The following is a 26,238-nucleotide window of genomic DNA, read 5'->3' as shown; positions in this document are numbered from 1 at the left end:
AATTTATACCTCACAACGAGAGATCTCGCATTTCCCAACTATTGACACTACAATGATATTTAGTGTCTATTTTAAGCATATTGTAACTTTTAACTTTAGAAAACGTTGCAAATAATTGAGCAATAGAATATTCCTTCCTTTATTTTATGAGATATAATAAAAAATCCCTTTCGTTCGATTGGCAACTGAGTCTTGGAGTATGAACGTCCTTTTATCGCCATATAATGAATTCATGCACAAATCACAGCTGGAACATCTTTCTATACCAATCTCTATAAGAAATGAATGAATGATTTCTAGCAGTGTCCACATCATCCAACATCAATGATTAAATTAAAAAGTCCTAAGGACTAACCAAGTCATCATATCTAAAGCAACAGGTGTCATTCCAAGAACGTATTCGGGCATTGATTTGTCCAAACTCGTCCAACTCTCTATCAAAACTTCCTTTCACATTAAAGTATCTAAATAAAGAAATAGGACCTTTTTCGACCGTTCCTACTGAATAAAAAAAGGCACTTATACGCGTGTCCCCGATGTATTAGGTTAATGAAAGACACGCGAATCTCCATCTCAATTTCCCTAAATCAAACTTGACCTTCCAATCAAGGATCGCTCTGCCACACAGCATGACACATCAGGTTAATCTGATGTTGACCCTTCATCTTCCACAGCCAAGCATCCACCAATATAGAGAGATGAAACTGTCTCTAGCTGTACGTGTCAAATGCTCGCAAATGATAAATGTTTTAAGCTGCACTACTATGAGACGCGCTGAACACAGGAAAGAGATGCTTTGGGTACACTTTGGCAGGGGCACTTTTCATGTGAATTTCTAGTAGGCGTACGGGTCGACTTATTTATAGCTTCTCCACCACAAACACCCACCCACAGTCAATTGGAAAAGGTGTTTTTTTTGTATTATTTCCTCTAAAATACACACACACTCCTTTTCCACGCCCATTCATCTACCCAAAGAGCCGCGGGCAATCTGCCATCCGTTTCATTTACGCTCTAATACGATCGATCGTGCGGTGTTGTGGCGGGGGATTGGAAGGTCGGGGGTTTTGTGTCTCCCCCTTTCCCATCCACCCAAAGATCACAACAGTGTTCCGGCCCGAAATCTGGTTTGTGTCGTGTGCTGTTGTCGTTGCTCGTTCCAATCTCCCCCACACTCCGTTGGCCACACTTCAAAAGTCGGAAGTTGTCAACACGAGGATCTTTTGCTTCAAAGTGATCGCGCGAATCGTGCGGATGGTCTGGGTGGGCTGGGACTTCCTTGCGGCAACTGCTACAAACTGGCGGGTTGGTATTTTTAGGACTCGGTACTACTCCCGCTTGGACATTGGTTTGACTTTTTTTTGCTTTGCGTTTTCTATTGACCGTTGCCAACTAGCTGTGAGTTCAATCGGAAAATTATCCATATTCTCCTGGGGCGTAGAGCACACCTCAAGCGAAAGTAGTTTCGGTTTGAAGGACAAAACTTTTTTTGTTTTTTCTTTGAATTGAGGTTTTTTTAACGTTTTGAAGAATGTGTGTGTGTTGGTACGGTTAGTCGAGACCACATGGGGTATTTGTTTAGATTTGCCATACGTTTTCTGAGTGTAAAGAATAAACGATCAAAGGGTTTTGGCGTCAACATACAACGTTTAGGGACGATTCCATATGCTTTAGGAACAAACAGAACAAAATTAAGCATGACTTTTTAACCATAACACCTTTCCAATTATCCTGCAACCTTCTGGCAGGTCGGAATATTGCGTCTTCTTTGCATTGTGTATTGTTGGATCAATACACGTATCATGACGCTTAACAGTAAGTAACCAAGCAAACCGCCAACAGTGCAAACACCAAAACGTGTACGATTGAAACAACAAACGTTTGGTGTGCGAGAAGGCGTTCGTTACTACTTGCAAATTAACTCACATTCCATCATTCCGTGGAGGTGTGAAAAAGAGCCAAAGGAAAAAAAGCAACGTTCTTCTTCCACGGGCAACGAGTCTGAGAAATCATCACACTGGCAGAGGCGGGTCTGTGTGTAACGATAGTTCGTGTAATGTTTGATAACAATCGACCATCTCACACCGAAGTGTCGGAAGTCTAGTGCGCTATCGCTGTCGACAATATACGCGCATTCGAAGGGGCAACAGTTAGTTGCAATGATGACACAATATTCTGCTCCAGCTCTATCGTTCTTAGGTTCATGGGAACTGTAGAATCATCGACAAGATAGTCTTACCCCTGGAAAATAGCAATACTAGTAAAAGTACCAACAAAATGACACCAACTTGACCGAAGGGCCATCAATCATTCTGCCGCCCCAAAAATAAATCATCCTTATTTTGGAGCAGATGACGATCAGGCGGCATACCCGCCTTACTCACAGTTTCAGCAATTTGTTTTTAATCGGTGTGAGCATCACCACCACCACCACAGCCGCCTCTCATCGCATCATTCAACAGCTCATAATAATTAGTTCACCCTCACTGTTCCCCGTGCTGATCGTCGGTCCCTGTATTGCGTCATTCCCGTCTGGAATATCACACCGTGTAAGGGGGGAGTGAGAGCGTGACACGGTCATGGTCCGGTTGTGTGGATTCTCCCCTATGTCTTTTCCATTCTCCAATGGGTCGGTTTGAAAAAAAAAGGGAAGAAGAAGAAGGTGAATAAACATAACCCCCACAGCGAAACATGGCGTGTGAAAATGGAGACGTCTGGTGGCTCGTAGAGCTTGTGCAGCAGCACGGAAGCCAGCCACAGTGTTTGCGTCCAGTGTCTAGGGGCAGGTCCATGACGTCACCCGGGATGAGGTCATCCATGGGTGACTAACAAAAACAGAAAAACAAACAAAAAAACAAAACCAAAAATGCGTAAAAAGGTGCAGTCCTACGCATCGTGTGGGTGCGGGCACACACACACATACGTACGCAGCAGCACCACGTGTCTCAAGGACGCACGGTAACACGCGCAAAAACGTGGAGCGAGCGCACGAACGTCTCTCTTTTAAATAGTGTGTGTTTTGTTTTGTTTTTTTCTTCTGTTTTTTGTTTTGTTTTTTTGTTTATTTATCGTCTTGTTTAATCGCTCTTTATTTACAATATACATTTATAACAATATATTAGATTCAAAGGGTCGGTCGGGTAAAGTGATAAGGTGATGCAAATGTGTGGCCGAGTACAGTCCAGTACAGTTCCTAAACAGAGAAGCCGCATTTTGGAGGGTGCATGTTATTATGCCAAAAGCTAAAGTACCTACAGTAAGGTAAGTGTAGTGGCCCGTGGAGGGTCATTGTTTTTCTTTCGATCGTCCAAAAAAGGTGTGTGTGTGTGTGTGTGATCGTCCAAAAAGTGTGCATCACAATGCTGGTCGGCGCTGGGCGTCATTCTGTCTCTACGCGGGCGCCACATTACATGTCTTGTGTACGGGGTGGTCATGCCGTAAGGACTTGCTTAGGTAAGAAAAACAACATTAACAAGGGAGGGCAAATGGGGAAGGCGGAGATGCTCGAATGATGACCTCCATTGCACAGAGAAATGGGGGAACGATGATGGGGAGGGATGATCTCGCTGGGTGTTTGTGTCGTGACACTATTCCATTTCGCGCGCGCGTTCACGCATCTAGAATGTCGGCTGAAAATAGTTTCCGAACTTGTTGTGCCGTGCAAAACGGGAGCATGGGGGGGGGGGGGATGTGGTAATTGATGCGTGTGCGTTTTGTGTATTAAAAAAAAACCCCGCAGATGTAGGTCATCTTGTGTTTTTTCAGCATCGCAGAACGGACGGATTCGGTGGTCGTGTGTGTGTCAGAGTGTGGGAGATGAGAGTGGCGGTGTTGGTCGATTGATTTACCGCGCGCGTCGAAAGCACGCACGCAGGAGCAGTTGATGGTGCTGTGCTGTGATGGAGCTCTCTTTCTCTTGGACACACTAATCAGGGAGCGGGGAGGGAAGGCTATTTTTAACCTCGGATGATGCCAATCATCACCGGATCATCATCGCCCACCCCCGTCGCCCGGGACCAGCACACTTCTTACAACCGGATATTGCATCATTTCGGCTGCTGGCCGCTCCATTGATAAGTTGCATCCCCGCTGCCACAACACTGCTCCCGCCCCCCCTCGCAAAAGCTGATCCGTTTTGGGCATCAATCGCGACTCGCGTTTCTCTTGCCACCACATCACACCACCGCGGCACATTCGATGCTACTACTTTGCTGCCGATGATTGCTTATTTTACTCGTCCTCGTCAGCGCCGACACAGCCGGGACAGACGGGTTTGCCTTCCATCGCGTAGAACGACTTGCCGGTGACCGGTTTCGAGCAGTCCTATAACGAAAGTTCATTACTGATCCACACTCTTCCAGCACTCCAGCAGTAGGAAGCTTCCCATTCCCCCCCCCCCCCCCCATCCCGCCCCGATAGAACCCAAACCCGTTTCGTCCTTCGGAGAAATAGAAAACAGAAAACTGAAAGAGAAAGCAGCAAAGATCCACCACACCGGCACACGCAACTTACCCGGCACACGAAACAGTCCGGATGCCACTGGCTGTTCAGGGCGGAGATGTAGTTCTCCATGATGGCCCGGTTGCACCCGTTGCACTTCGGCGCGAACATGTCGAAGTAGTCGTTGCGGCAGTACGGCTTGCCGTCGCGCTCGTGGAACCCGTCCTCGCCGAACTGCTGGCCGCACTGGGCGCAGAAGAAGTGCTCCGTGTGCCACGTTTTCTCGAGCGCTGTGACACATTTCTGAAACGAGCGAGAGAGAGAGAGAGATACAACCAAACTCGAAGAAATGAAGCAAAAGTGTTCCACAAAAGAGGGCAGTGCACGTACATCGAGAATCGGCCCATTGCAGTAGGCGCACCGGGGGCTGAACAGGTTGTGATAGTCCGGCTCGCAGTACGGGTTGCCGTCGCGCTCGAAGAAGTTCCGCGTGCCCAGCTCCTGGTTGCAGTGGTTGCAGGTAAAGTGCTCCGGGTGCCACGTTTTGCCGAGGGCCGTTATCACCTGCCCGACGATCGGTTTGTCGCACGCGTTGCAGCAGCCCTTCTGCGTCGTGTTCACACCCTGGCGGCTCATGTCGGCGGTCAGGTTGCCGAGCATAGAATCGAGCTGATCGGACGAGGCCGGCGGCAGATGCTCGGTGGTCGAGACCGTCGTCAGCGTGCTCTGGTAGTGCGAGGTGCCCTGGTTTGGCTTCGCGTAGTCCGTCACCGACTGGTGCTGGTGCGACGTGCCGGCACTGATCTGTTAAGCAAAAGAAAGGTATTTATTAAAAACTTGGCGCACAATTACCTTCAACGATAGAGCGAGCGAGCGAGCGAGAAAATAAGGATGCGCTTCGGGAAGATCCAAACGAACCTTCCTGTTCAAGAACGAAAAAACGGACTAGATGACGTTCGGGGCGTAGCGCGTTTAGGTTGTTGCCGCGATGCGGTCTCAATGCGAACTGAGCAGTGTGCCGCCCGTCGGGGTACGATCTGCTACTATTGCCACCCCTGTGTGAACGGGGAGGCAAATAGGGAGGGGGTGTGGTGGTGCAATGTAGGGTAGTGTTTTTGCACCCCACAACCTCCCACAAAACACACACACACAGACACTGACGCCATTTGGACATTGGGGAGCGATTTCGTTCTCCCGTGCGCTTGCTTACACTCTCTTTCTCTCTCACTCTCTCTCTCTGTCTCACTCTAGCCGTGTTTTGTTTTGTCCATTAGAAATCGCAGCAAGCTGTGCGCGATCCAAACAGAAGAGCGATGTGGAGTTCGGGATGATCGTAAGGGTGTGGGTGAGGGAGACGCGTTTACAGTCGCTTTTGAAAAACCGCTAGCTATGGAGCGAAATCCACAAGCGCGCACACACACACACATAAACGTGTGAAACGGTGTTCGATTTCTTGGTGTGGCGCTACACCCCGCACACGCTCCTAGGCGCCCTCCCATCATCCCTTACTTGTGCAAAATGGAATAGTTATAATAGAAGATGACGCTCTACACCACACACTGACACACCCCGAACGCGTGCAAAAACGGAAGAAGATGCATCGACAGTGGGGTGCTTCCCCGAGGAAAGGAAGGAGGATTGTTTTTACACGCATTTCGAACGAGCGAAGAGCTCCCCTCATTTTACTACCGTTTGAACGTTCAAGGGCAGCACAGCGTAGGCAGGGAAAGGTTTAGGAATTGCATCCAGCAATGGGTGGAAGGTGCTGCCAATTCCGGACGAATTTGTTTGAAAATTCGTGTGTTTTTTACATCCCACACACCGCAACGGAGAAAGGTGAGTGTAGCACGATCAAACGATCCTGCGAACGAGTTGGTTCGAACGGTCTCCAGTGGTTTATAAAAGGTTCTTAGACAATTGTTGATGAACAACGCCCCTACCAGCATTTTGTTTATTGTGTTTGGCGCATTTTGTTTCGCTTCGGTAATTTCGGGACTCGTTTTTTATTTTTTAATGCAATCATTTCACTCATCGAGCTGGGTTGGTTTGCGCCAGACGATCCTCTATCTGGGGAAGCGGGGCGCTTTGGAACATCGATTAAGCGTGTGGTGGTTGGTGTGCGAAGGAGGCGCGAGATTCGATGGCGATAAAGATTTAAAACAGACGTTTTTTTTTCACTTCGGCTTTCAAGAGCTTGCCTTTTTGGCCGCACTGCGGCAGACGATTGAAGAGATAGGAAGGGGTTTTTGGAATTGAAATTTAATACTGTTTCGCGTTACTAAAAAGCAAGACACTAAAAGGGCTTTTAGTGTGTATCACTTGAGGTGGAAAGTCTATGAGATAATATGAAACCCAACAAACCACAGAAACACAAACAGCAATTACAACAATTCGTAAACAGTGCAACACAAGCAACACGGAATCGATGTTATTGATCGTGTGCAAGCAATTCAAATGATAAGAAATAGTGTCATTGGGTGCTTGTGAGTATGTTGACGGCTGTGTCCCATCACACACTGCCGACTAATATGTGTGTGTGTGTGCAAGAGAAGGTGGTGCATCATTCTATGGATGAATGGAAATCATAACAAATTATTTAAAAAGGGAAAGAGGCATATTACAGAGAGGGTGCTGACGAACGTGGCCTATTTTTAAAAACCGTTCTGAAATCCTTCACTAAATTGTCACACGAAGCAGGTCAGCGTCTTTCCGTGCTGCTTGACCTGAAACCCTGAGCAGCAGAGACTTTAATCCATGAGCAACTATAGCAATGGATTAGAAATTATATTTTCTGTTATTTCTTACGCCACGCACACGATGTGCCCAATGCGTTTAAGAACAATTATTAAATCATTTTTCTTAAATTATTTCCACTCATCTTCCCTGAGCTCGATTTTCCACCACCGTGCCAACGATCAACCAACACCACCAGCACCATGATTTTCATAAGCGTTTTTCCCATCCCCTTACCGCGTACGGTGACCTTTCACCATAGCCCAGCATTCGCTCCGCCCCCCCCCCCTCCTCCCCAAAACTCTGTTAATCACTCTGCCGCAGTGTTTTTGCACTCATCTTTGCCGGCCCGTGAGCCGGAAAAATAGTAACGCGCCGTGTGCACAAGAGACATGGCGCGATCGTGTGCGCGCCGCCACACACTCAAGAGAGCGCGCGTTGAAAACGCAGTCCAATGTGTGTGTGTGTGTGTTAGTGTGTTGTGTGCTACTACGTAAACACACATTCCCACACACAGAGTAGGATTTACTGAAACGGCAAAACAGGAGAAAAAAAACCCCAAACACTTTTTGGCGGATTTTGGCTGCACAATTTACGCCAGCAGCAGGCGAAAACGCGAAGGAAAATCAAGGCAACACACACTCATTCATCAGGAAACGCGCGCAGAGCGCCTGTTTTGCGCCTGGTTTGTGGTGGATAAATGTGGTGGAGGAAGTTATTTTTCCGTAAAATTGAAAAACAGACATCCGATGCCTCGGAGATGGAATGTATTGCTGCTTCTACCGATTCTTACATCCAGTTGGTGGTTTAATGCGTTTTTGTGATTTGGAAGACTAATGATATTTTTATGGGTGCTAAAAGGGGTGGGGGGCAAAAATTGGTGGAAGATTGCTCCAAAAAATAAACTATTGCTTGAACACGTACTACTTGGGTCACGCAGTGGTAGATTTTTGTAACTTAATCCAGACGCACACGATCAACTACCGCATTTTAATGGTTTCCCATTAATAATTTTCATTCGATCCCTATAACCGATCGCGCTTCCATTCAAACTCAGTGGTCATTTTTCTCAAGCTAACTCATTCCAGATTTAGTTCATCGTGACGATATCCAGATTTTGGGGCCGCAAGAAAGCGCCGGAGGTTAGCAAAACAGATGATCGATTTCACAGCATCGATCATACAATAGGCGAGTAAACTGAGGCGTTGGCGTTAAAGCAGATCAGGCACACGGGGCGCAATGGACAACCAAAGCGGGAGCTTGTAAGGTGAGCAAATAATGTGAAAATCCATCCCATCACATGCCCATTGAGGTGCTGTTGCCGGTGACAAATAGAGCTGTACCACAATGATTGATGGAAGACGATGGCCTCCACTACCGTTTACAAAGATGGACATCGAGAAGTATTGACCCAAATGAGCGATTATTATGATTTTGGTGGGTTGATCGTGTATGGCTACGCTATTTAGCATAATAAAGCAGGAGGAACAAAATAGAATAAATGTGTTCCACTTTCTTATTTTCTGCTTTAATATCCATGAAACTAGCTTTAACAAAAACAACCTTTTCTATGTACAGCATCTCCAGCAACTGCTACAAATCGCACAGCTCGACGCAAAATAGTGTCCGCCGCTCTGGTGAGTCATATGTCACGTTCGATCGCCAGTTTCGTTTCCAGCGTACGCAAAGCAGACCGGACAACAACCGCCTGGCTATAAATTGAGTCATGTTAAAGTCATGCCTAATGCAGCGTCGTGTAAGATGTATTCACCTCTCTGGTATTGAAGCACGGCCGTAGCGTTGCCGCTCACGCGAGCCGCCGGCGGGTGTGGTGCTTGGCTACAGGTTTTTGATGCGCAAAATGTAATAAACACTGCAGTTGCATCTTTCACGCACCGGGCGGAAGGTTTAACAGATAGGTAATCCACAGTTTGACAGACACATATACACACAGCGCTAGGGTGCATATACACGAATGGGGATTTACACTAGCGAACGAGTGTTTCATTTGCTGGAGCGCACCAATTGCATTTCTTTACTAATAATTTGTTTTGTTTTTGTTTTGGAAAAAATAACATAAATTCACGAATTTAAAATATTTTTAAAAGGAAAATAAACATGTTTTGTAAACTTTAAGTTGTTTGTTGTTATGAAATTATGGTATAACTTTTATTGTTAAAAGCATTTCTTCAGTATGTAGTATGTAGTATTGATTGAGTTTCGCCTTGATTTTCAACATGATTTTCAACACACCACAAGCTGACAGTTTTTTTGTGATGTGTTGAAAATAAAGCGTAAGAACTGTAATATTATTGTGACGCCAATACAAGGACAGCTGTTGTAAAACATCTTGGAGGCGGTAAATGCTTTCGAAAGTAACATGATTTTCAACACTTCACCGGTTTACGAGTGATGAGGATCCGGCTTCCGGACAAACTCCGGTGGAAAAATGATGACTACAGACATTTTAAGTGTTGAAAATTATACTGAAGAAATTAAAAATTATCTTGATATAAATGAAATATCAGAGTGATGTGAAATAACATTTGCAACGCGGTGAAAAACAATGTTCACACTAGAAAGTGACTTGAAAACCTCTGTAATGTTGTGTACATTCGGAAGTAACTTCAAAAACCCTGTAATAATCTAACAATCGAATGTTATCAACCTAAACTAATTCACCATTAATAAAATAGATACTTAAGTAGACTATCGATTACATATATTTAAACAAATACAGTTTTGTTTTCCTCATCAATAATTCATTTCAGACAATGTTATTATAACGAAAACAGGAAAGATAGCATGAAATGAAATGCAATTTAGGGAAAAGGAAAAAGTACACATGTTCACCAATAAAAAACAAACGGCAGCATCTAATAGTTAGTAGCTGCATTGCATTTAAATTACATGCAATGTCCTACACGTGCAAGGGTTAATTAAAACAGCTCAAAGAAGATATCCACTTCGCCCACAAAACCACAACCTCCTTCTCCTTAACCTTGCCACAAACGAGACAACGTGCCGCCCCATGCACACGTACACACACACACAGAATCAGCCATCAATCCGCATACGAACGTTCGCTAATCAGGCAAAAGAGACGATGCGCAAAATACGATACCGACGACGGGCGCGATGGGTGGGTCATCATCATCATCATTCGCATGATACCATTGCACTTATCGATTGCCGTACAAGCACACAGGGTACACACAGCTTGTTCCGCACGAGCTCCAGCCCGGTATGGTGAACACCGGAGCTCTTGTTTACGAAGGTACTTAGTAGCCCTTTTTCGTCTTACAAGCGCCAACAATTACAACATTCAGGGTCGTGTAAAGAATGCTGAAGAAAAATACACAATCGCCACCCTAAGCCAGAGTAAGGCAAGTAGCAAACCAGTTGCATTTAGCCAGTAGATAGCGTACGGGTTCCGTTTAATCGATTGCACAACAGCACCACCGCCCGACGATGCCCTTCGCAGCTCGCAGGAAGGATGCACCACGGGCATGTGCAAGCGTTTGGAGGCCAAATCTCCCCCCCCCCCCCCCACTTTGGTTTGGTTTCACTCCAAAAAGGGATCTCGCATGCCAAACAGCAATTGTTTTCGACACAGCCAGCAAAGTACGATCGCGATTCACACTTTCTTTGTGCCGCTCGCGCGCTCGCTCGCTCTCGGGGGTAAAAGGCAACTCCACCCACTTTCAGGGACAATAGTAATAATTGGCAAACGGTTGTTACACGTGCTGACGCATGGTAACGACGCATCGCAATGTGCTGCACATTGCACCCAGAACAATGCACCGTGCAGTTGCCGGTGAGGGGAGGCAAAGGATGATATCATCGGCAAAGAGAGTAGAGCAGAGTAGGGTAGAAATTAAATTAAATTAAAAAATTAAACGCTCCTCCCAAGTGTGAATACTTTCAAACCCTCGTAACTCATATTTTCTCAACTGAACTTAACTCATATTTTGCGAGATGTTTTACATTCTGTGTTAGCCGCACTCTTTCTTTTTTTCAGATGTTTTACCCCGCGTCATTTCACACATCAACAAGGCGTTACATTTTGCGAACGTTACGGTCAGTTACTAGTTGAAAGCTAGAACTAGTTTCGGCGCGTGACACCACGGTAAGGCCTGGTTTAATTTTCACGATTCTTTCCCACACTCTCGTGACCATTCTTGACATATTTAATTTAATAGCCGCAATAATTAGTCCGGTGCTTTGCTGTGGTGCTTGCTGCGCTTTGCGCAGGTGTAAAACGGTTTTGCTCGAAACACGGTGGCCGTAAATTTCTTGAAACATTGTTGAAAGCGGCACAAACAAATGCCCCATAGTTAAGGGTACGGGGCGCACACGGATTTTCTTGCTTTTCACATTTTAAACCCGCTACCTGGGCAAATCTTTCAACAAGATTTAAGTTACTTTTCTCACTAAGACACACACACACACTATCTACTAAACGCGATCTCATGTCTAGTACCAACATCAGTCGCGATTAGAGGTTGATGATGCCATGGTTAATAAAATTAATATTACAACCACGCGAATTGGACCACAGCGGCAGCAGCAGCAGCAGCACACGGGCGGGAACGTGCAACGCGATTCAGCATTAATTAATGTGTGAGGTTGTATGTTTCGGTTGCACGACGACCAAGTTTTGGAAAGATGAACATGAAACGCAACCCTCCCTCACCCTGCAAAACGACCATAATAAATGAGTATCTAAACGCCGACAGCGCGGATCGACTTGATCCTTTTCCGTTGTTTGTCGTGCCGTTCTCTTTCGCTTGGTGTAGTGGCTCGAGTGACTACTGACGAGGCGCAAAACACATTTCTCTGGCACGCTGGTACAGAGGGCTCTCCCCTCAGGGGTACACCATCCCACGAGGGGCGGACAAATTTACAAAGCTACAAATGATATATCGGATCCATTTCAATTGTGCTCTATTAAGATGTTCGCACACAAGTTCGAGGTCACACCATTCTCGATCGTGCGCGTTCTAGCTCTACATCTTCGGTTCCGGTTGGGTTTTCAGTCAAGGCTGTCTCGTGTTTATTTTATGTCTTTTGCAGATTGGTTTGTTGGGTCTAATACTGATCAAGAGTGGCATTTGTCACGTGCCATTTTTTTAGGCCGTGTGGGAACTTTTAAAAATAGAATGTATTAATAGCATAGAATGAAATATTTATAAAACTTTTTCAACTTTAGTATCCATTTTAATGCCATACATTTTTTGACGTTTTCACTAAATTTACATAAGCCGAAGCTAGTTTAGAATGCAATTACACGCTTTAACCATCTGCAGCGTCTGTGCATCTCACCCAACAATAAATCTAAATTTTCAAGTACATAGTCTCTAAATACGTGCTTGCAACATTTTCCTTTCCCGAAATCTCTGTTTATCCGATTTCAAGCGGAACCGTCTTTGCTCGGGGAAGAATGATTTATTTACATACGATAGTATTAAGTATGGACATTTGTTTTCGCATCGTTTGGCCGTCCGGAAACGATCAGAAAGCTTGAAGGACGGAGTACGGCGGATGGAAAAGTGTGCCGGAACGAAATGCGAAGTTGTATTTTGGGACGAAATGACTCGATTTTGGATGAACCCAACCGAACCGAAATTTTAATTGCCAATCTTCGAGAAATGCCTAAACTTCGAGGATGGATTGGAATAATAAACCTAAAGTTAGTCAGAGATTCTTCAATGTTTGAATTGCATTTGCCTTGACTAAACCGAATAAATATGTGAAAAAACAAACCATCGATCCTTGTGGTCTTGATTATATTATCAACCTGATAGCGCCCAAGTCTGATGCCCAAGTATGAGTGCTGAGAAAATTGACTTATTGTGTAACACGTATTTTACTAACATTTAACATGCTAAAACATAACGAACAGCAGCTTAATTCTCGCTCTCCGCCGTTATGGCACTCGACGCTTCACGTTCATAGGCGACAGCAGGAGCTCCCCGGTCTTCTGACGTCATGTCGTCGTCGTCGTCGTTGGAATAGTATTTGTATGAATACTATTCGAGCAAGCAATCAATGCAGGTGTGATAGCGCGTGTCGCTATGTCGTTATCAGCTCAAGATGTTGTTTTATTTTTTTACGATTTTTTAACATTCGCTTCTTATTAGTTCAAGTGTTTGCTGCCGATTTAATTAATCCTTATCAATAATGGTATAAAAGTCCACTAGCGGCAGAGTATCTTAATCAGTAATAATGGAGCAAAAAATTCAGTTCCTATAACTTTCGACACAGAAGTTGTCGCCGATATAGCCAATTCGAGTCAGAATCGGCTATCGACCTGATGGACCAGTTTAATGGCGACCTCTTTAGATATGCTAACACGTTGAAAGGCAGCCGCAAACGCAAAAGGGCTGCCAATTCGCAAATATGTTCCTTATAAATTACATACCGAAAGCAACAATGCAGCAGTTGTATTATAATTTATCAATTTTGTGTTATTCAACTGTCTCTCTCAGTGTCAAACATCTTTAGCTTTAATTAATAATAACAAACATTCGCATAAACAAAGCCTAACACAAGTGGTGGAAGCGATCGCATCAACCTCTGAAATGTCCGGTTTTATTCAATTCCGACAGCTAATCCTACAGCACTTGCCACCCGCTGCAGACATTTAGTGCAATCATTAACGTCAAGTTAGCAACGGTCAGTGATCGTGATAAATTTCCCCTCACAAACAGATGTGTGCGCTAGTTGAAACCACTATTTGGCAGTGGGATTTGTTGTCACTTCTTCTACAGCTTTTGGGACGGGAAAACGGCACAGCACAACAACGCACACCATCCCTCATCGTTTCTGCTGATGGTCGATGTGAGGCTTGTGTTATGAGAGCGAGAGAGAGAAAAAGAAAGAGGAGGACGCTATTCTGCCATTCATGGACGGCGTCTATTCTTACGCCAAAACTGTTGGTTTAAGGGAACGACATGGAGCGGCAAACGTAAATAAATCGAAAATAATCATGACCACACACGAGCATAAGCGAACGACAACAACGGAGCAACCTTCAGCGGCGGTTACGGTAGCGCTAAAAGTTAAGAACCGTTCCTTAACCATTCATCCGTACTACGGGACTTGGGACTGTGCACGTAGGGAACGGCGACGAGTCAAGATCGTTGCACGATCCATTTTGCGTACATTTGACGTTGGAAGGCAGCAACGATGAGCACGTTAAATTTAGAAACAATAATTTATCGCTAATGCAATAGTTTGAGAGGCAGAACAGTCAAATTTAATACGATCGCAGTGTGTTTGCCACGGAACAGCGAGCATCACATCGGGACTGCTTTTAACCACGATCACTTGTACGAAATCGATCGGACACGTTCGTAAAACAGGTGTATGAACAAGCGAGAAGACAGCCCAATCGCTAGGATTTTGGACAGTGCAAAAATGTCAATTTAATGACGAATAAAGGAAGGGAAATTATGATTGCTGTACTCGTTTGCGCCACTCAAAATAGCGCCAATAAACGTCCTTTTCGAAAGAATATCTTCCATGGCCAAAAAGTGAAGCGAAACGAACCAGAGAGAAATTGTAAATTGGATAACTTTGGCACCCGGCTCTGATGAACATTTAGTGCCGAGGAGGCGACGCCCAGCAAAGAGTGAAGGAAAATATCCATCCGTCAAGCACCGCTGCCAAAAGGGCGTTTTGTTCGCTGGTCGCAGAGATATGGCAGAGATGATCTCGACCCTGCTCACTTCCGTTCCGTAACGGTGCCGATTTCGTTGACGAAGCGTGGCATAGTTTAACAGGTGAAGCACGGTGCAGTGCATCCGCCACACTCGCAATGTAACGAAATCATACAGCTTAAAGCCGACGACAGGCGACTGTCATAAAACTGTCAGTACATGGAGACGCATGGTGGTTTAGCACAACGAGACAACGTCTCCCACTACTCAACGTGACCGTGGATTCTGCACTTCTCTCATGTTATTGTAAAACCGATCGGCTATAACACGGAGAGGACTACAGCTGAATGCACAACATGGCAAAAAACCGTTCGCAATATATTTGAGTGCAAATATTCGTCCGACTGTGTTCAACACCCACAGAAGATACCTTCCGGCGGCATAATTTATCATACACTGCGGATGAAAAACTGCTTCCCACCTTGCCATCTTGATAAAAAAGACAGCCAAATGTACTAGCAACCGAACGACGGCTCGGGCGCGTCTAATAACCATTCGGTTTGTGTGCACAGTTTGTTTTTTTTACACGCCGCTAATTTTGTCCCGTTACGAAAGGATGCAAAAAGAAACTGAAACATAAACAAAGCGCAAACAACGCGCAAATTACCTTGAAGTCCGACAGTGACGCCATCAGATCGTCCAATTCCTTCGTGGCCGACGAAGTGTGCGACTCGTTTTGGGCCAGCTGTTGTTGGTACACTGAATGGGAGAGAGAGAGAGAGAGAGAGAGAGAGAGAGAGAGAGAGAGAGAGAGAGAGAGAGAGAGAGAGAGAGAGAGAGAGAGAGAGCGATAGAGAGCAAAAAGAGAGAAAACATATCATTAAATTCGTTCGTGGCGACAATGTTGTTGAACGCTTGTATCTTGATGTGCGGGTTGCATACCTTGTAGGCGCATATAATGCAGAGAGTGTAGTTTCGCCACAGGGTGGCTCGTAGATTAATATTCACATTAAATGTTTTAAAAATGTAATAAAAACTATGAACTTACAGTTTTGCACTTTTCTATTAAAGTATTATATTTTGTGAAAATAAACGTTAAACTGATGCAATATTGATAATTAGAAAAGGATGCTTTTCTGAGTTTTTCTATTCTAATTATATAAATAGGATGTTCTAAGCACATGCTTCGCCCAGCAATACATGTATTATCCGATATACTTTTATCGTGTTTTGCACAGCTGATAAAGATTACACATAATTGCTTATCATTTTTCAATGTAAATTTGAAAATGAAACGTTCATTGGAATCCAAACTGACGCAATTTTCTTACACAAGCTGGCAAGATAAGCGGTTTTTAATTCTAATTTTGTTATCAAAGCTTTACTAATTGCTTTCTTTAACGGTCAGAAGCCATTTTTATCTCAGAGCAATAAAATGTGCCGTTGATTTTGTGCATTTTTGATTTCAAGTTAACGTGGAAACAAGGCTGACATTCATTCTTCTCTATTTGCATTTTTACATCCTTCCCTTCTAAGAATGGTAGCGTGGTGTGATAACTGTACTTACGCTGATTTTGATACTGTGCGCTTGGTGTACCGGTAAGCTTTTCCGTCGTAGTTTCACGCACCGTTATCGTGACTTGCCGACCGGGTTGATTTGCATTTTGATTCCTAAAAATGAAACGCGAGTGGGCAAATAAACGCCATTAGATACAGTTCCGGGCGTGCAGCAATTACTATCCGAATCCGAACCGACGCATGCACACTTACCCGTGCGGGACCGCATAGATTGGGTTGGAGTGCGCATTGCTCAGCTCCTCCAGCAAGCTGTCGACCGACGGTCGCTTAATGCTATCATTAATGGCATACGGAGATGGACTAGTGACGATGGCGTTGCTAGGTTCTGCAAATAGCAAGAATTCAATTAGTGCACCGTGAAACACACACAGCACAGGTGGATCGTCGTCTGTCTCGTGGCGGTTGACTTACGCTTCTCGGCGACATTGCCGTACCGGGCGCTGCTCAGGTCCTGCAGCAACGAATCCAGCTCGGACAGATTGCCGGAAGCAGACGTTTGCAGTTTCTGGGGCGTGCTGGACCGTGGCAAGGAGTTGTGCGGTGTCGTCGACCTGGGCAGTGAGCCATTGTACCCGTTGGTCGCACGCGACTCGGTTACCGTTTTGGCGGTGGTGTTTTGATATGTTTGCTGTAAAGAGGGGAGCAAAATGGAAATACAAATCAATCAGATAATTTCCTACAGTCATTAAATCTAATTACTTTTGGAAAGCTAATTATAATAAGTGTGTGATGGTTCGAGTATTTCGATATCTGAATCTGAATAAAATAAAAATATACATACAAAACTCACTTCAACTAATTTCAGTTTCCATATCCACTAATTTAATTCAAAATGATCATCTTCAATTACTTGCGAAAGCGTAAATCTCAATTAGTCGCAATAAGGTAGAATCAATTAATTTTGGCGGCTTCTTCAAAGCCAAGCGACACCTTTGGAGCACATCCAACACGGGGGGGGGGGGCTGTCATTGGTGACGGATTTATTCACCAGCATCCATCCATCGTCGCTCGTCCGCCGGGCAATAGTTGCAGCAGCGTTCGACAGCATTGCGTGTACTTGAGATTGAATAAGACAATTTGGCTAATGTCTCACAGGAAACGGGTATACGTGTGCACAGCTCTCCAACGTCTAGACGGAACGTTCCACTTTGCTAATTGTCTCTCGGGCGCTCAGAAACTCATCTCAACCGCATGATTCATTCGACTCCAAGTAATGCCACGGGTTCGTAGAAGCTTCACTTGCTTCAACGTGCAGTAATCTACGTCTGACAGGCGAAGCATTTGTTTCTCTTGGTTATCGTTCAACTATTTATCAACAAACCTTTACTGTTAAAACAGTAAATGAGTTGTATCATCTCACGTCGGTGTTCAACTACCGCGTCAAGTAAGATGACTTTTCTGTCTAAAGCATTTAACAGAAAGTAACATGCATATTGCATTACCGCCGTGAATGCAAAACCTTTGAGCGCCTTAACTGTAGTTCCTTGCACCAGACGTAAACGTAATCGGCATCGCTAGACTAACCACACCACTCACTTTTACACCGTGCGACGCGAGAGTTACTTTCGTTTTTTTTCTAGACATTTTTTTTTTCAAACGTTCAATCGACCGATATTGCCAACACGATGTAAGTCCGGTACCAGGAGGGCATGCTTGCAAGAGGCCACACACAGCTCCAACCCATTCACACATCCATTCATGCACTTGCACGTTGCACCACTTACACACAGACACACGCGTATACAACGTACTTCTGCAACTTTGATTCACACAGCCAGCTCGGGAGGGAAAGGGCAGGAAATAAAAGAGCAGCAAGTACCGAGAGCGGTCTGGTGCATGTGTGTGTGCGTCTGTAGAAAGAAACTGCAACTGCACCAAGTAGCGTGATCTTCTCTTTCGTTGTGCGCGCACTTTCAAGAATGCATCGTTTGCATCGTGAGAGAGAGAGAGAGAGAGAGAGTGGTTGAGTTTGTCGTTTTGACGCAGCAAATGCACTTTTGTTTGCTCACACTCTGAATAAGCAAGCATTGCTGCTCCTCTTCGTCGATTAATGGGAGCAACTCACTAAATGACACATCACCTTGAAAAGGTTTGAACATTACGGGGTTTTCCCCTTCTTCATCTTCTTCTTCTCGAGGTTATCGTGCTTCCTTTTGTACATTTCGTGCAAAACTCGATCACTGATCACGGTTGATCGTACACAACTATGCACATGTCTGATACCTACCGGAACGGGACTCGTCTGCTGCTTGTTCCGAACTCCATTCAAGCTACCATATCCGGGAACGGATGAGCCACCGCCGCCGCCACCACCACCACCACCACCATGCTGCTGCTGATTGTGTCCGGGGACCGTGTTCTGAAGGTCGGCAAGAAGTGCATCTGCAAAGAGTGAAAGCAACACGTACACGGCATTAGAAAAAAAAACATATATCAAATGAATAATGCATGAAAAGTAAAACTGGAGCAACCAGACACGGTACACAGAGCTTTAAGTCACACGCTTTCGATCGATCAATCACGCACTGACATTCCTTCTTCGATCTGTCCCACACACTTCTCCTTCGCTCTCTTAACCGTACCGAGAAAATCTTGACAGTTTTCCTGCACACTTTCGTACGTTATTTGTTCCATCTTTGGGTCGCGCATCAGTGCACCGTTTGGGGCTTCAACTGGGAAGAGGTTTGATTCCACAGCCCCTTTCCGTTTTGTTTGTTGATGAGTAAGCAAGAACTTGATCCACTTGACGCTTGTGGCACGACACACACAGCGGCTGGAAGTTGCAACCAAGCGCCACCGGCTTTCTCTAGGGGTTGGGTGGTGATGGCGCGAAGTACTCTAACGGCCACGCTGTCGGAATGCGTTTGTGTTTGCAGAATTCGTCCGGCTCGTTCGGTGACGGCCACTGTTCAACTGGCGCATCGCGAAAGCCTCAAACGGCACCACAGGGTGGAAGATCTCTCCCCTTTGTGGAGTCTCATATGTGTGTATATGTGTGTGTGTGTGTGTCTTTTTTTCTCCTGCTCGTTCTGGAGCACGCGGAGCAAGCGGTGTCGCTATATATGTCGCGCTAGTCTTGCACACGACAATATCACCATAGATACGGTACGGTGCGCGGAACAGCAACGGCGACGACGTCGTCGGCTACTACTACTGTACGAGCAGTTGTTAGATTTTTTTTTCCTTTTTCTTCTACACTGCCACAAAAAAACGATAAACCGCAAAACGGAAGATAACCCAACCACAACCCAACAAACCGCGCACTTGATGACGAACTTTTGCGGAATGTCACTCCAAACGCGCGGTTGGCGCGGGGAAGAGAACGTGTTTTTTTTTTGTTACACGTGGAAGAAGATTTTTGTTAATGAAACGGCGGCGTTCCACATTTACTTGTGTACGGTTTGCGTTGGTAAACACGCCGCTGTTGTTGTTGAGCGAGATGTTCTTGTTATGAAAGGTTTTGGTACACATTGCGTTAATTTGGGCAAGGTGTAAAAGTGCGCTGGTGTAAAAGACACACTGTGCGCGGATACACGATAAGGTTTCGGCCGATAAAGTAATAAGCGCACACGTTTGTTTCTATTGATACATTGGCGATATGTTTTGGGTTGAAACGAAAATGTTTAAAGTTTTTGGATTTTCAAATTTAAAAGGCAACTTGACATCTATCAGAATAACTATACGATTGTATGAGCCTTGTGAAAAAGCCCATTTACTTGACTTCAGTTTAATAGTTATAGCTCTTATTAATCCATTGTAATTAAACTGAAGGTCAAATTGAATTCTGTTTTAAAAGTCATCGCAAATCTCAAAATATTAATGTATCTGAACATTTTTTTTTTGTTACCAATGAATCTCCATAAGTCAATGGGTTTATGAAGCTTTATTGAGTTGCGAACAAGAAAGCAAGGTAAGATCCCTAGGATCCCTAGGATAGTATCATTTATAGTTCTTACTTCTACGGTATAATAAACTTGTGAACAAATGCTAAAAGCCCTTTAAAAAGAGTGTAGGGTAGTCCCACGACATAAAGGAGGAGGAGGAAATAGCTATCTGATGAACCAAAGAGGCAGTTTTTCGACAATATTCAAGCTGACGGATGACTTACGAATAAATTGTGAAAAAGGGTTTATTATTAACCTCTTCTTCTTCTTTTTGGCGTTACGACCTACGCGGTCATGCTGGTCTTTGCAGACTTTCGCGACTTATTAAGTATCATGTAGCCGGATAGTTACATTCCTTGCAACTTGGGAGACACTGCCCTACTAAGCACTATTAAGGATGGCAGTTTTCTATCTTTAAAGTATCTGTAGTCTTGGAATCTTGGAGCTTGGAGGACTCGGGTAGCTTTGTAGAAGCATGAAACATGAATAACGTTTGCATTAAAAAATAGACATTTTTCAGTTGGCTATAGAAAAAAATAATAAGAGAGATAATTTCTTTTCATGAGCATCCTTTGAAAGGTTATTATTTAACATTTCTTGCTAATATAAATTTACGACCTTGGCAGCTGATGATCTACCTCGATTTTTGATAGTTCCTCTCTTCAGTTTTCGAGGAAAAATTGTTGGAGTAGAGCTTTTCTATCGATTTAGAAAGATTTAGATGCATTTTACGACTTTGAAATGAATTTGGATTTAGCAAATAACAGCTTGGCAATAATTTGAAACACCCATTCTTAGTAATAATTATAATTTCTTTAATTTTACACATTGGAGAAAACATTAGCAACACACATCTTATCACAGCAGGGAAGCAGTCATTTCTATGTAAAATTGATAGAACGCTCTTAGCAAAGATGACTCAATCCTTTTTGAAGAACAAAGAAATGTACCAAAGGACAGCTAATACATGTATTTATACTGTAATAAAGCCATTTGAATAGGAAATATGATCCAATATTTGCAAAAATCGATTGAAATCGAAGTGAATGCAATTTCTTTGTAAAGAAAGTTTGTTCCCCAATTGCAGAGAAATGCATTGAAATTCAAACTTCCTGCTTAGAGCATACCCAACAGCGTTTGGCATCATACAAACGTCGCGTCTACGATTGCATTTTACACGCTTTCGGTCGCCATCTCTCAATTGGATGCACATTAGAAAATGAGTTCAACTGCGCCGCTGGCCCCGCGTGTTGCGGCTATAAATATCAAAAACCGATCGACAGCGAACGAAAAAGTGGAGAAGTGCAATTTAAAACCCATCCCACCCACCCCAGTAAGGATGCCGGAGTGTGTGTCTCTGTGTGTGTGCTCCATCAGGTCAATTTAATGCGCACACGGGAGAGGCGTAACGAGACCCGACGATACGAGATGCAAAAATATTGATTCCGTTTGCCCTTGCCTCGTGTGCTCGCTGGAGTGCACCAGGAAGGAGGAGGGAAGTAGTGTTGCTGCTGTTGTTGCTGCTGCACGTGCCGGATGACACGCTGCGCGTTGGAAAAGTGGAGCAACCGCCAACTGTTGATGCGTCGCATTTGGAGTTTTACGCATTTAGTTTGATTGATGCGTAGATTCGGGGCGCGCAGGTGAGCGCTATTTTGTCGCTTCCAAGATGCATTCGTTCCACTTCCACTCCTCCGAATTAATGCCGGGATAAACTCTGCTCCTATAAATAACGCCTTTCAAAATGATCTCCCGCTACACTTTACCTAACGATTGCTCAACAGTCTGGCGCGGTACCGGTTGCGTTGCATTTTGGTTTTGCTTGCGAGAACCAACAGAAAACGCAATGAAGAATTGGGCAATCTGAATCCCGCACGGCAGACCCAAGACACGATCGTGTCACACTCACCCAAATAATCTTCGAAACCTTCCGCCCGGCCTCCTCCTCCGACGATTCCTTTCGTTGGGGTGGTGCGGGACATCTTTGACGCCATCCTCGCAATTGCACAACCAACGTTGTTCGCTAGCTGGTGGGCGTGTGTGTGTGTTACTACAAACAGTTGCGTTCCTTGTCAATGCTTTCTTTTGTTTGTTTTATAAACTTCCCGTATAACTGTGGTTCACTGCTTCTTGGTATGCTTGGTAATACTGATACAACGGAACTAACTGATCGGAATTACACTCATTCTTTGTTGGAGTTTTACAAGCTCTGCTTAAACACAACTAATTGACGCTTTTATTATTTTCATTAATCAAAAAGTAGCTTATTCGTCGTCTCGAGAGCGGGTCACAGGCAATTTTACATCGTAAGGATTAATTAATGAAAGTCAGTTTGCTGCCACCACGCCCTGCACCTCTCCATCTATGGAGCGCACACAGCTCTGGTGGAATTTTTATTATTGATCGTACATTTTATGACACCCTTAGCTCTTATGCGGTCACTGCCATAACAATTAGTGCACACTGACACCGGGGGGACACACATCTCGGATGCAGGCGGGCCACGCGCAAAAAGACAAACGTAACATCAAACAACCGTTAACAGTTAGTGCTCTTGTTGGTTGGGAACATCGAACCGGAGCCAAACAACAGTATTGGTGAAATTGATGGTTGTTAAGCCTTTAAACAAAATTAAAAAAATTGGCAACTCCACGAAAATGATTAATCAAAACAACACACGACCAAGAACATGAAAGAAAAACCAGTTTAAATACTAAATTATACAAATAATTGCAACAAATGTCATAATTCTTTAATAACTCCTTAATCATCCATTTTAACTATCTAGATATAAATCTGTATTCTAAAAAAATTGCTCAAAAATGCAATTCGTGCAATAAACTAAAATAACTAAATAATCTAAACTATAATAATCTAACTAAATAAACTAAATAAAATAAATTTACAAGAAATAAACAAGATACAACAGAGTAAAAATGAAGAGATTAAAATTTATGACACAAATTAGTGGGAGATCAAGTTCAAATCAAATTGTGAACCATCATTGAAAATCATGTTAAAAAATAAAGATCTGCGAAACCATTCAATCCTAAATCCTAATGTGTACGCGTGCCAGGCAGTACTTATATTTTTTTACCTGACGCACCTTTGCAAGAATTTATTTTTAGACATCAAATTACGCAGGCAAGCTCGCACAATGGAAGGAGTATGGGCTGCTAGCGAAATGGATCCGAAAATCTAACGCATTTGGCACAAGTACTGAGCCAATTTTAACAATGGGAAAGGGAAATTATACATCAACTGATGAAAAAATGGCTTTAAATTTTGAAGTTAAATAGAACTGTTTGCCAAAACAAGACTTCAAAATACCGTAGACTATCTAACAAAAGTAAAAATTGTTTTCAAAAACAATCATTACAAGGAAATATTCTTCCTTCAGAAAAAGCGCTATTCAATTTCTCATGTGTTTGCTTTCCCTCCAAACGAGTTCTAAAGATGCTTTCTTCTTTACACACTCCAATCTGAGACCGCACTGGCTTAAAATAGCCTCCAACATTGTGTGACTAATCGGCAATGGGGGGTCGTGCGCAGTCCGGTTCCACATTTTCCTTTTCCCTTCCACCACAAACGGTCTGCATGTGCACAAACAAAACACACGCACACACACACTCACTGATGATCGGAAACATCTTACGGTCGAACCAATTATTCTACCATGTAGACCGAGGGTGGTGTATGATCGGTTTTCCACCGTTTTTCTCCCCCCACACCAAAGCACGAACGAGACCAAGGTCAAAAGCAAGATCTCTGCCACTGGGCTGAATGTGTTTAGGTGAAACAGCGGCACATATGCGCCCCGGCCGTGACTAGGCACGACGACGGCGACGCTCACACCCATAATAGCGAGATTCCAATGGGATTTGTGTCTGTTCGGTGTGCTTCGTGCGAAAAATCGCGCATCCGTATGATTCCCCCCGGCCGAGGGTGAATAAGCGCGCGCGGAGTTCACGCGAGCGTAAACATAAACAAATCCGTCTAGGATACTGAAATCGGTTCGATACGCACACATTAGCGCACGAACACGAGATAGAAACCGTGATAGAAAGGGGCGGGAGGCGCTCCTCACAGGTGAGCGAGAGGATTATACGCTTGCACAGGGACAAACACACACACGCGCGCGCGCACCATATAAGCCACTGACAAAAGAGGGTATTGCCAAGCAAGATAAGAAGCCACACCGCATCACCAGACAGATTGTTCTGCTCGATCGACCGCGCTGCTCCGTAGACGGGGACGACACATCACGCATGAACGAACATCGGAATAAGCTACTTTTCAATAGACGAAAAATGTATATTTTGTATGGCCTCAACATCACCGCCTACAACAGCCCCGTCTCAGAGCAGGCAGGTTCTATTTTCCTCCCCTGGGGGACACAAAAAAATAACGTCTAACCACGTTATTCACTCGCGCACACACGGCCCTGATCTTATTATCGTTATTTCGAACTAAAAATATTGCCAACAACACCACTGAAGCCGAGAAAACGGGTAGCTGAGTTTGCTCGGACATGCCGCAAAAATTCCCTGTTGTTTTGAGCACCGAAAGCGAAACAAACACACAAAACAACGTAAAAAAATAACGTAACGTAACGCTTACTCGAAGAAACGTTCGAGAACACACACCTACGGGACGTGGCGTATGGCGTGTGTACACACTGTAAACGTTAGAACCGATTGAAACATTTGCACGTTGTTTGCACTACTAATAAACTACTGCAACGCCTTAACATGTCGCAGTGTACATTATTCTGTTGTAGCTATGATTTTCAACTCCAATTGTTGAAGTTTGTTCACATTTCAGAGCCTTTTTGCTCTGCTGCTGCTGCTTGTGCTTGTTTACCACCACTGTCGCAACTGTCGCCTTAGCAGAAAACCTGTTACATTATCGTTGGTGGGATTTGATAGCACCGCTTTATCTTAAACTCTCTTTCGCTTGTGCGCACACTGCCCCGCGGCACACTGGACCGGACACTTCTGGTTTGGGTCCACACTTCTCAAAAAATGCGTTTTTTATAATGCAAAAAAAAACATTCAATTGCACTCTACGTCACACACAGGGCCAAGGTGCAAATACTGATCATTAACGAATCGCGCACACAAGAACACAACCTGGTGCCTTGGTCGTGGGATTAAACACGGCAGCGCACGAGAGAGCCTTCACTGCTGCGCGACCGATCGCCAAACTGTTTGCACTGATACTACCATTAGCATCGGGTTCGGGTTCGGCGCGTCTCTTCTGCTCGCTGCTTCCCTTTCGCACACAAACACACAACCAACCACTGAGCGAGAGCGGGATTTTGCAGCATCACGCAAGATTAGACACGCACTGTGTGCTGGCCCTTCTACACTACTGGCAAGCAGTGACGTGACACTCACACACTGCCGAGCAGCACGGTGCACTATACGTCATCAGCACAATGCGTTATAGTGGACACACATTGGGATTTAATACATCAAAAATCATCAAGTGTGTCTCACACGCGGCGCTAGAGAGCAATCAAAGCTGGCACGTTGAATGCAACACCGCATGATAGTGTGTTAGTCTAACGCGACGTTTGATAGTCCCCGCGAGATGAGCGACACACACACTCACACGCTGGCTGGGACGAATTTAGACGGGATGGTTTTGCCGCTGCTTTTGGGGTGTGTGGCGCAACACACCAGTCAGTCACACGACACTCGGCTCGGCCCCCCACGCAGCATCCGATCGCCACAACAAGCCGGCTAATTCGAACGGCCTTTCACCGCGCGGGGAGGAATCTTCGCTCGTCGGCGTTTTCCGACTCACGATTCGCCAATTTCTCTCAACTTCGCTCAGAATCAAAGCATACAAACGACGGATGGTTCCATTTTGCGTACTGTTTAGGATTGGATTTTCATAAAGGCAAGATCGCAGTGGTTCAACCTAACCTACAA

The 26,238-nt window shown here is 44.6% G+C and overlaps 1 protein-coding gene across 15 annotated transcripts in view; it reads right to left on the bottom strand.

Moving 5' to 3' along the window:
* LOC121596882 (leupaxin) overlaps positions 1 to 26,238 on the bottom strand; it is a 69,278-nt gene that overhangs the window by 2,611 nt on the left and 40,429 nt on the right. For 9 of the 15 annotated variants that reach the window (XM_041922242.1, XM_041922233.1, XM_041922228.1 and 6 more), the window contains 7 exons: positions 18,643 to 18,797; positions 16,827 to 17,043; positions 16,608 to 16,740; positions 16,405 to 16,508; positions 15,505 to 15,596; positions 4,831 to 5,244; positions 4,513 to 4,743 (listed from right to left, as the gene is read on the bottom strand). In XM_041922242.1, the coding sequence (XP_041778176.1) occupies positions 4,513 to 4,743; positions 4,831 to 5,244; positions 15,505 to 15,596; positions 16,405 to 16,508; positions 16,608 to 16,740; positions 16,827 to 17,043; positions 18,643 to 18,797 (1,346 nt within the window). Of the gene's footprint in view, positions 1 to 3,297; positions 4,324 to 4,512; positions 4,744 to 4,830; positions 5,245 to 15,504; positions 15,597 to 16,404; positions 16,509 to 16,607; positions 16,741 to 16,826; positions 17,044 to 18,642; positions 18,798 to 18,997; positions 19,341 to 22,208; positions 22,523 to 24,919; positions 25,169 to 25,377; positions 25,518 to 26,238 lie in introns of those variants that run through there. The other 6 variants (XM_041922240.1, XM_041922235.1, XM_041922236.1 and 3 more) reach the window with 6 other exon arrangements.

The sequence above is a fragment of the Anopheles merus genome, chromosome 3R, assembly GCF_017562075.2.
Source record: "Anopheles merus strain MAF chromosome 3R, AmerM5.1, whole genome shotgun sequence".
Taxonomy (NCBI): Eukaryota; Metazoa; Arthropoda; class Insecta; order Diptera; family Culicidae; genus Anopheles; species Anopheles merus.
This window is presented reverse-complemented; position numbering and strand designations above follow the sequence as displayed.